At 32.2% G+C, this 11,313-nt stretch overlaps 1 protein-coding gene across 1 annotated transcript; it reads right to left on the bottom strand.

Annotated features, from left to right (window-relative positions):
- Nucleotides 1–1,122: 1,122 nt before the first annotated feature.
- On the bottom strand, nucleotides 1,123–8,450 carry LOC120124723 (protein ESMERALDA 1-like). Its single transcript, XM_039143320.1, has 10 exons — nucleotides 8,003–8,450; nucleotides 6,977–7,046; nucleotides 4,711–4,778; nucleotides 4,518–4,606; nucleotides 4,073–4,270; nucleotides 3,611–3,815; nucleotides 3,208–3,375; nucleotides 2,163–2,330; nucleotides 1,839–2,029; nucleotides 1,123–1,516 (listed from the first exon to the last, which is right to left on the bottom strand). Exons 1-10 carry the CDS (start codon nucleotides 8,366–8,368, stop codon nucleotides 1,354–1,356), a joined length of 1,686 nt encoding a protein of 561 aa, XP_038999251.1. The 5' UTR covers nucleotides 8,369–8,450; the 3' UTR covers nucleotides 1,123–1,353.
- Between the last annotated feature and the right edge of the window lie 2,863 nt (nucleotides 8,451–11,313).

The raw sequence follows: 11,313 nt of genomic DNA on the forward strand, positions 1-11,313 counted from the left end.
AACTGTAAAGCTAAACTATGTCTCTTCACAAAATTAAACAGTCGATGTATTGACCAAGGCACTTCCGACGATTACATTTGACGAAATTACATCTAAGTTGGGTCTTTATAATATTTACTCTCCAGTTTTAGGGGGAGTGTGAATTGTGTTAGGTTTAAACTCTGAGTTTCCCACTTTATCTCTAATTCTAATATCCTAGTTTGTAGGAAAGACAAATTTTGATTTACTTAGAACTCTTATCTATCTCTTATAAAAAAAACCCACCAATGTATTCTCTTTCTTTTATGTGTGAATCTTGAATACTAGTTTTACAATTATTGAATTTGATTCAATTTGAAAAATTTAAAGCTAAACACAACTAGATTCGAAAGCTCATCGGCATAAAATTATCAAGCTCGATTCAAACTCAAAATCAAAAATTGAAACTCGACTTGAGGTCAAAACAACTTGAACTCAAAACATTCTTAGACTTAACCCAATTGAAGCTCAAAATCAAATTCGATTCAAACTCAAACTTAAGTACATGAAAAACTTTATATTGTACTTTAAAAAAAACATATAAATGTTAATATTATTAATAATTTAATTTAAAAAAATAAAAAAAAATTAATATACTATTAAATTTTTTAGTTGATCACGAGCTTTTTCAATCTGATATCAAGTAATTTACTTCAGCTTGTTAAGAAAAAAAGACAAACATTTGTAGACAAAAGATCAAGCAAAACCCTTGAAGAAGAACTGTTCTTTTGTCTCCAGCATGAGAGTTTTAAGACAAATACAGAAGTGAGATACATGTCTGAAGCAGACCAACGACTAGAAATGATTGAATGAATGCTTATCCAGCAAAAATGGATGTGCTAACAAAAAGAAGAGTTTTACATGAAAAACTAGACCCTCGTCTCTGACAAAATGTACAACAATTTCCTTCCTGTCTTAAAATTCAAACTGCAACTGATTTACAAATAATAACAAAACCAGGGTGCGAAAGAATAGTGTTGTTATACCGACAGCCTTGTTAGATACAGCAGATGTGACCACAATTATGAAACAATCTCTGGTTAAGGGTTACCCCTCAAGTAGCAAAATCGTCGATTTCCCATTCTTCGGCATCATATCCAAAAAGATGCAACCCCTTCCAACTCAATCCAAGTGAGGTAACTAAATCGATAGGTCAATGTGACCTCTGAAAAAAATATCCTCAAAACTCCCAAAACCGATTTGAGTGTCCTCTTGCAAAATGAAGAGGATAACAAAATGAAAATGTTAGACACAAAAATGAGGGTTAGCAGCAAGTAGTTCTGACTAAATTATACAGGTACAAGAAATGCTCATCAAAATCTCTCTCCAAGCTGATCACGTTGGCGATGAGGATCTCGAGTCTGCTGATTTGTTTGTACGACACATGCAATCAGGGCATGGAAAAGTAAATATCGAATCACTTGGCCTTTTCAGCTCAAATCCCTTAGAGTCACTATGAGACCGCATATTCAGCATTTGTCGCTTGAAACTCTTCCACCTGGAATAAAAAGGAATGTGAATGGGATCTAGCAATTCTTATTCCGAGTATCACAAATAAGAAGCAAATGAAAGACTAGCAAATACAATAGTTGTTTCAATATGCATTTTTTCATTCTTATCTGACTGCAAATGTTTCCAAAACTTGCAAACTTTCAATAGATACTGCTAGGTGCTAAGAATTTTTCTTTCAATAGAGATTGCATATCTTTCAAACCTTTTCACCCTCCTTTATTTTCTCCGACTAAATCAATCATTTTGATCCTCAAGGAAAAACAGGCAACTAAAATTATAGATAGATTCAGAAATAAGATAATGCATACCCAATATTAGGATTATCAAATAGTAATGCCAACTTCCGCTTGTCTGGTCGGATTGTCTTGGAGTGTCCTCCATTCAAGTATCTCCTGTGGCCCATCAGAAAATGAGGAAAATTCCCACCTTGAGTAGTCACAAATACCTCACTATGCAGGCAGAGAGTATAGTCTATGGCAGCCATCCTGGAAGAGAAGTTCTGAAAGCAGTAATCCAAGTTAAAGATATATATATATATATATATATATATATATATATATATATATATATATATATATATATATATACAGAGAGAGAGAGAGAAAAGGCGGTGAAATCTTATATATTCCAACCTTGTATGGTGCAAGTTCTTCCTCGGTCGCCAACATCTCTTTTGTTTGCAAGTTGGGAAACATTTCTAATAATGGGGCCATTGTTTTCTCAGCATTGTATATTTTCCCAGATGCCAAAAAGATACATGTATTGCTATCGAACCCCATTCCTCTAAGCATCAATCCAACCTAATAGATGCAAGAAAACAAAGTTATAATTGATATGAGAATCAACATATGTGTCTGTCAATACATATTTAATATTTCCTTGACAATAATTAGCAAAAAAATATCTTAGGCATTACAGTAGCTATGCTTACCATGTCATGTTAATATTTCTTTTAGTATGCCACTTAAATATGCGAACTTTATTAAGGTCAAGCAACAAACAAATTAAACTGTCAAATAGCCAAAGAAATTCCATAAGGCAGTACAAGAGCTACAGTAAGTCATCTTTCTTTAGATTCCATTACTTCAAGCAGCAGCGTAATTCATTTAAGAGTCATCAAATTCTGAGATCAATCCTCGAAAGTTACAAGAATGTTGATTTAGTCACTATATTTGGGTAAATTGGCTCCCTACATTTTTGACTAAATTTGCACAAATAATAGATTAAGACCAGATAAAAGAACAAAACAACAAATAATCACTTAACATAAACTACTCCATAATTACAATAAAATTATTTTTTTGTCAGTAACACATGCCATACACTTATCGCAAAGCAGAAAAAATCTAGTTTCATTTGATATATATATATATTAGAGAATGAATAGAGAAATTTCTTCATTCCATCAGGTAATATCAATATTTTCAGAGCCTCTGACTACCCTAAGCAAACAAGACAAAATAATTAATATACTAATCAAGAAAACCTATAAACCCATTCATAATGATGTTTTCACCTACAATAATCTCCTAGTACCATCCCAATCTACCAACAATAAATTATCTTCACTTTTTTTGGATGACTATCAATAATTATATTATTTATAGAGATAGCTAAAGTTCAATTTTCAATTGAAAGCTACTTTAGTAAACAAAAAAAAAGTGCATCCGAAAATACCTCTAAGGGTGTAAGTGGACATTTCCCATTTATCCTGATTGCTCCAGGGCGTATAACTCGGCCAGGTTTTGTAAACTTCCCTTTCCAACCTCTTTCCCTTGCTTTTGTCATGTCTTCTTTTTCCTGCTTCCCACCATCAAATACGCAACAAGAGAAGGCAACCATATCCTGCACATTAAGAGTAGGTTATACACTTCTTACAAAAAAGAAGTTGATAAACTACTACTGTTTAGCAGCGAAAAAACTATGGTGACTGAGAGTCGTAGCATTCATCCTTTTAGTTATACACTTCTTACAAAAAAGGAGTCAATAAACTACTAGTTTTTAAATGCGTAAAAACTATGGTGACCAACAGTCGTAGCAGTAATCTTTTTTATGTTAAAAGGGCAATCATGATACTAACCTCCTCGAAGCGAAGATGTACAGAAACGAACTTGCCACCGCTATTTGCACTGAGCTCTTTCATTCTTGCAACCAAAGTTTCCCCAAGGTTTCGTATAGGACTTGAAAACTGTAAAGATTCATAATTTGCCAAGCACCTGAGTCTTTGAACATCTGGAGGAGCATCGAATGATAAGCGGTTCGCAAAAGGAGAAATCCTTATAAGCCTGAGTCATTCAATCAGAAAGAAAGTAGTTTAAACTAAGATAACAGTGTACTCTATCAATAGATAAAGAAAACTGTTCGATAGTAAATTGGTGCAAACATGTTGGTCTATGCTGGCATGCATAGAAAGAAAAGATGGTCATTTTTTCTCCATGCAATGTTGCAGTAAGCAATAATGTCTAGAATTACCATGTGTCACTCAAGTAAACTAGCTAAACTTAAAAAGAAACAATTATGAAACAAAAGAGTTCAAACTCACTTTTCTTCAAGAAGCTTGGGTAGGACTACATCCTTGTAATACTGAATGGATGACCATGCTTTAAGTCTGAAGTTGTAAACATTGGTCAAATTGTGATCAAATCGTTCCATTATGTACTCAGGAATCTTATCAACAATTTGTACATCATTCTTCAAAGCACTGATGAAATAATCTTCATCATAGATATCTTTGAATTTGCTGAAAAGGTTAAGGGTACACAGACTTCAGTTGACATGATAACAAAATGATTGGTAAAATATGATCATAGTACATGATATTTATAAGGGACACGTGTAATGCACAAAAGAAATGATGTGCTAAGATACATGAACCAAGAAAATTGAAGCTATTTTTGGTTCAAGGAAATTTTCAAAACTTTGATTTACTTCTCCTTGATGGTACACTACCAACATAACATGGCAACTGAAAATAGATTATCACAAACCTGGGATCTCGCCATATGCTATGAAAATGGAAATTCGGGATTAGAAGTGTTGCATTAAGATAGCCAGCCACAGCAACTGCATTGCATATCTGCAAAGTATCAAAAATCAACCATGTAGAGCTCATAAAATAGGTAGATAAAATGGAAGTAAAACATAAATGCTTAATAGAAACAAATGAGAAATATAACCAACCGATGTCCTCTGCTGATTCAAGCCTCCATTAGCCTCAACATATATATAACCATTTGATTCAGGCAAGCCTATAGTAGTTAAAAGAACAGCTCAGCTAAAACTAATGATGATAGTCAACAATCAAAAACTGTAGTTATGCATATAAAATTGGAGAATGCATACACACATGCACATTAAAAACAAAAAAATACCTCAAATCGGCAAAGCACCAGAAATGGCACATAAAATTCTTAATGCAGAATATTTACACTAGCATGTTAATGAGGCAGCTGACTTTCAGACATAATTGGATTTTAGCAAAAGCTCTAACAAGTTATCCTCTCACATGATCGAACTGCCAAATCTACTCTCTCAATAGCACTCTGAAACGCTGTTACTCAGACTCAAGGCAAAAGAAATCATATCAACCAATAGATAAGGGACAGCCACACACCTTTAGCGCAAGCAATGTTATCTTCTAATGCTATCAAGTCTCTTGGCATAGTGGCTATAGGTTATTACAAACCTTAGTCAATTGAAGACATGACAATACTATTTAGGGTAAAGTATAGTAATGGTCATTGAACTTTTCTGAAACTTTCATTTAGGTCTCCCAACTTTTAAAACTTGCAATACAGTCCCCCAACGTTTAATCCATTTGCAATATGGTCCCCGACGTTACACTGCCGTTAGAAGACGCCGAAGTGGCAGTGAGATTACCGTTTGCAGCTATGAAAATTAGGGTAAATTATATAAATGGTCACTGAACTTTTCAGACGCTTGAATTTAAGTCCTCCAAACTTTTAAAACTTGCACAAAAGTCCTCAATTTCATTCTAAACCCTAAATTCCAAAATAATTCAATTACATTCTAAACCCCAAATTCCAAAATAATCAAAATAATATTGAGTTAACCAAGATTTATATAATTTTTTTTTATTTTTTTTGATGTTTTGATTGAGTTGTATTCAATGAAAATTGATTGTTATTGTTCGATTGAGTTCATGTGCAATTGAATGGTGGGGTATGCATGTGTAAATGATGTAAGTTCATGTGAAAATTGATTGTTACTATTCTGAAAATTTATAGATTTAAGTTCATGAAAAAAATGTTTCACATTTAAGTCCCAACAACCAATATTTAAATAGCATCAATGTTTACAATATTTTATTCAAACTCAATACCCAATACACATGCAACACAATCTGAAAAAACAATAAGAAATTAGAACTCAATATCCAATACCATCAAACGTCATTTACACATGCATACCTCACCATTCAATAGCACATGAACTCAATCGAACAGTAACAATCAATCAAAACATCAAAAAAATCAAAAAAAAAAAATATATAAATCTTGGTTAACATGAAATCTTGGTTAAGTCAATATTATTTTGAAGTATTTTAGAATTTGGGGTTTAGAATGTAATTGAATTATTTTGGAATTTGGGGTTTAGAATAAAATTGAGGACTGTTTTGCAAGTTTTAAAAGTTGGGGGACCTAAATGCAAGCACCTGAAAAGTTCAGTGATAATTATATAATTTACCCTAATTTTCATAGTTACAAACGGTGATCTCACTGCCACATCAGCATCTTCTAACAGCAGTGTAACGTCGGGGATCATATTGCAAACAGACTAAATATTAGGGGATTGTATTGCAAGTTTTAAAAGTTGGGGACCTAAAATGAAATCTTCAGAAAAGTTCAGTTACCATTACTATACTTTACCCTACTATTTAAACTGTCATCAAAATAAGAAGTCAATAGGAATCCTCGGTACTCCAAGATCATTGACTTACCAGCCTGAAAACCTAGTCAATCAATAACTGATTTATCTGACCTTTAAACTAATTATTTCAACATCCAAACCGGATTTATACATGGGATTGAAAATTATATAAATAAGGGAGGGCCAGGAAGCTCCAGAAAAAGATTTTAAATAATTGAGTGTCCAATTCCAGCTCCTTTTTGGCATCTACCATACATTTAGAAAATCACTACTATTCCAGTTCATTATAGTCAAATTTTGATGCTTGCAACAATTACCAACAACAAAAAAATAAAGTAGATGCCAGATACAAATTAAAAGGCAATTTATTTCCATTTTCCAAAAGTAATGCCAACAATGAGAATCATCAATAAGGGTATTACTTATATAGTAAGAGTCGAGATACACAATTAGTTGGCAGAAAACTATAAGAACGTAATTAACATCAACAAAGCTACAGAAACATAATCATAACTTTCTTAAAATAAAATGAAGGAAATAATCCATAGTTCCATACCTTCAGACGACTTGTTTACACAAGGCCTCCACTTCCCCCCTCTATAGGGATTTTTCCAAATATTCAAAATCTGCAACAAAATGAATAAGGTTAGAACAGATATAATCACAAATAATGAATCAGCGTCAGATGTTAATCACATCAATTTGAAATGCACAAAGCCTTCACCAAGAAACTATTGCAGTATAAACTACATGAGTTAAATCACTTAAATGGACAATTCAATTACACAGTTCTTAACCAATACAAGCAAATAACAAATGCACCCAATTATGAAATGATACCATAGCAACTGTTTATCATCCTACTCCTAGAGAGTAATTCATATTCCTCTTCTGTAAAAGACTATCATCAAATCACCAAGTCAGGTATAGAAGAAGCAAATCACCAGTTCTGCTCTGTAAAAAGATTTAATCAATCAACGCTGTAATGGACACTGGTACAATTATCTTTACTATAATATCTAGAAAAATTACAGCTGGCTAGACAATGTAGTTTCCCATGTTCTTCATATCCAGATACGATCCTAAAGATTTTTACAGCTGGAAATGAAGCATGTACAACAAGACACAAGGGTCTACTTCCTCAGCAAACAACAGTGAAATTTAAATAGAAAAGGAATGATGCCAAAAATGAGTCCTTGATTCAGCATTCTATTTCTAGGGAATCTTCAAATTGAGAAAATAAAATAAAACAAAATCCTCATGTTCTTTCTGAACTTTCAAAAAGTGGAAGAACTATTCAGAAATCTTTAAGTCTAGTTCAAATCATTAACAGAATTGGAAAAGAAACAACTTACTATATTATCCAAGTTGCTGAAAAATCCACCAAGATCCAAACCAAGAATGAAAATAGAAATATATATATATATATATATATAAAAAAAAACTCAAAATTCGGAATGGTTCAACAAACAAATCCGACCTAAACCAGAAAATCTTACAAAAAAATTCGACCCGCAAAAATAAGATCCAAGAAGCCATCATAATTGAGTAAAAAGGAACAAATAAGAAACAAGTGACTCACCGCATCAACAAAGGAATTATCGGCATTCATGCCGATTTTAAGCTTCTCATAAAGCTGAGGACTCCGGTAAACGGAGCCGGGGGCGGGTCGGTGTTTAATGAAGGGAACAACATCAAAGGAAACGGTGCCCATGTAAAGAAGCATACCGACGATGTAAAGGAGAGGAGCAAAGAGGAAAATCGCTTGTCGACGAAGAAGACCAGAAAGAAGTGACCAAGCGAGACGACGGAATATAGTCCGCCCCGGTTGGAACGGGCTGAACCGACCCGACCTCCTTCCTTGGCGGTAACTCGGTGACCGTAGTGGTGACGCCGGCGGGGATGGGGTGCTGTGACCGCTACTTGGAATCCTATTTTTAGCGTGCATTTGAAAAAAAATAAGGAAAAGAATTCTCTGTTTGTGTTTTCAAAATTTTGTCTTCTTTAATGGCTACGTTTGAAGAGTGAGATGAAAGTCTTGTAATCTTTCTTTCCTTTTCTTTTCTTTTCTCTCCCGTTGGCGAGAGAGGAGAGAAGAAAAGAAAAGGAAAATAACAATTCTTTGTTGTTTGTTTGAATGTATGTAGTGATGGGAATGAAAAAGAGAGCTCGTGCAAGTAGTGCTTGGGAAGATTAGAGAATTAGGAGCATTGTTCTTAGGGTAAATTACATTTTAAAGTCCACTGAATATTTAGAGGGCCTTCACTTTCATCGAACTTTTAAAAATTATATTACAATCACTAAATTTTTAATTCACTTCATTACTAATCATTAGTTACCTTTAAAAGTGTTGATGTGGAACGTTAAAGGTTTCCCCCCCCCCCACCCCCCCCCCCAAAAAAAAGTTAAGTTTCTATAAATGAAGTGATGATCAGTCAAGTTCAAAGGTGGGAAAGTTTTATTTGACTAGAAAGTTTACATGTTATGATTGATCCAACATGTAACAATGGATGATAAAAAATTGAACTTTTAGTTTTTATTGGATCGTTGTCTACTTTCACTATCATTTGATGATTTTTATAATCTAAAAGTCGTCAAACTACTCTTATTCTTCTTTTTTATTTAGTTCAAACTCATCAGAAAAATTATTCAATCTCCTCATATCTCAAACGAAACTAAAAAGATAAAACTTTCTGATTCATCACTGTCAACCGTCAGATCAACTTGAAACCAAATTATGATAATTTTCTTAACAAACAAATTACTCTCACGGTTAGAATTAATGGGCAACCGCTTTATTTATTGAAAATCTTGACATTTGTGATGGCTACCAATTTGGAAAATTAAGGTTTTGAAAAAGACTACTTTAACGTTCTACATTAGCATTTCTTAATGGAAGTTAATAGCAGTGATCGTAATGAAAGTGAATTAAGTTTAGTGACTATAATGTAATTTTTAAAAATTTAGTAATTAAAGTAAAGGTATCTTAAAATTTGCTACTAGCGTAGTTTACCTTCGTCTTACTGCATTGGTAGGCATCCATCTTAACGTTTTGAAGTCAAAAAAGGAAGTTTTGAAGTCAAAAAAGGAAGTTTTGGTCAATATATACATCCAAGCATTACATTTATTAATTAAATTAGAAAAAAAATTAAAAAATATTTTTAAAAATAATTAATAATTTTATCGTTTGTTAACTTTATATGATTATACAATAAAATACTTAAAGTCTATTATGTAGAAATGAAATATAATATTTCTATACAAACATCACTTCATTCTTTATTGGATAAATTTTATAAATTTATTTAAAGTATTTTATATAGTAAATTTAATAGAAGTTAGTTAACGTAGAAATGGTTGGTTTAAACATTCTATAAATCTGTCTATGATATATAGTTTTATTTTTTTTAATATTTTTTAATAATAGAAGTAGGGATGGACATAGGACTCGAATTCAACGGATTATGATTCGAACCGATCTATTAGGTCAGTTTTTTTTATAAAAAAATAAGGTCATAATTAGGGTAAAAGATATCCAATTAAATCCGACCTAAAAATAATGTAATTATACATTATATATGTATAGATAATTGCAATAATATTCTCTCTATATTATTTTTTTAATTATATCCTTATTTTTATCGAAATAAAATTAATTTTTTGATAAATATATTTATTTCAGGTTAGGTCGGTCGAATTTGAATTTTATGTCAAAAAGATTGATCAATTTCGGGTCGGATGAAGTCATCCTAAATTAAGATCGAGTCAATTTTCAAATGGTAAATATAAATTTTTTTGGTTTGGATCGGGTTGACCGAAAACCTAACCTAACTCGAGTCAACCTGAACCAGCCCTAAATAAAAAGATCTACTCTTTATATATAAAGTTATTTCTAGTATAACTTTATAAGTGAATTGTATTTTTTTTTCTCAACATTGATCTCCTACTCAAGGGCGTAGGTTATGATTTTTTTAATTAAAATAACGAATAAAAATAAAATTATGACGTTTTGATCTTAATCCAGTTGAATAAGTTAATATTTTCACAACTTAAAAATATTTTCGTTACTTAAAATTAGTTTTAGAGTTAAATAAATATAAATAAACAATAGAAATATTTACTTTTAAAACAATGGCCTAAATGTAAAACTAGAGATAAAAGATCCAAACCTTGTCGATCAAATGTAGGGAAAAATATATCAAACTGATTTTTAAATTTATATTATTTAATCGAATCAAATTTAGTTGTTCGATAATTCAACCTGTCATTTTATTTAGTTACGTTACGAATTAACTAAACCTATTATATAATACCATGCATCTCATCTTCGATGCTAAGGTAAATTGTGGTAAGGAGTAGGGATGATAATTTAACTCGAAATAGATGGGTCTCAATCCAATCTGATTCGTTAGGATCGTTTTTTCAACAATAACAAAATCGGGTTCAAGTTAAGTCGGGTCAGATTTTTTAAGGGGTGAGGCCGGTTGGGTCGGGTTCGGATAGAGGATGAAAAAAATTTGACCCGACCCGGCCCAGGAATAATAACGTAATTTTCTTTAAAAAGTTTATTATTTTTTTAATTAAATCATTATTTTATACCGGGTTGGGTTAGAGTCGGGTGCAGGATATATATTCAGGTCGGATCGGGTTAAATGAAAGATATATAATTTTCAAGTCGGATCAAATGCAAATGGAGGATACATATTTACTATAGCCAAAAACACAACCCTAATCCTTACCGGTGTCATCCCTATACAATACAATTACGTGTCCCTAAATTTTATCAAATTGAGTGGATATGATTCATATTTATCTTTTTACCAAACTCTAAACAATGAAACTTTAGTCATATATGTAATGGAATCACCCGAGATTTGTAAGAATTTATCATCG

This window comes from Hibiscus syriacus, unplaced genomic scaffold (genome assembly GCF_006381635.1).
Source record: "Hibiscus syriacus cultivar Baekdansim isolate YM2019G1 unplaced genomic scaffold, ASM638163v2 tig00110429_pilon, whole genome shotgun sequence".
NCBI lineage: Eukaryota > Viridiplantae > Streptophyta > Magnoliopsida > Malvales > Malvaceae > Hibiscus > Hibiscus syriacus.

Bases quoted from the DNA above. Each gene is read 5' to 3' on its own strand.
- LOC120124723 (XM_039143320.1), bottom strand. From the start codon at position 8,368: ATGCACGCTAAAAATAGGATTCCAAGTAGCGGTCACAGCACCCCATCC. The intron at 4,607-4,710 runs GTTGGTTATATT...GATACTTTGCAG, and splicing joins TGAATCAGCAGAGGACATCG to ATATGCAATGCAGTTGCTGT. The intron at 3,376-3,610 runs GTTAGTATCATG...CTTAATGTGCAG, and splicing joins TACATCTTCGCTTCGAGGAG to GATATGGTTGCCTTCTCTTG.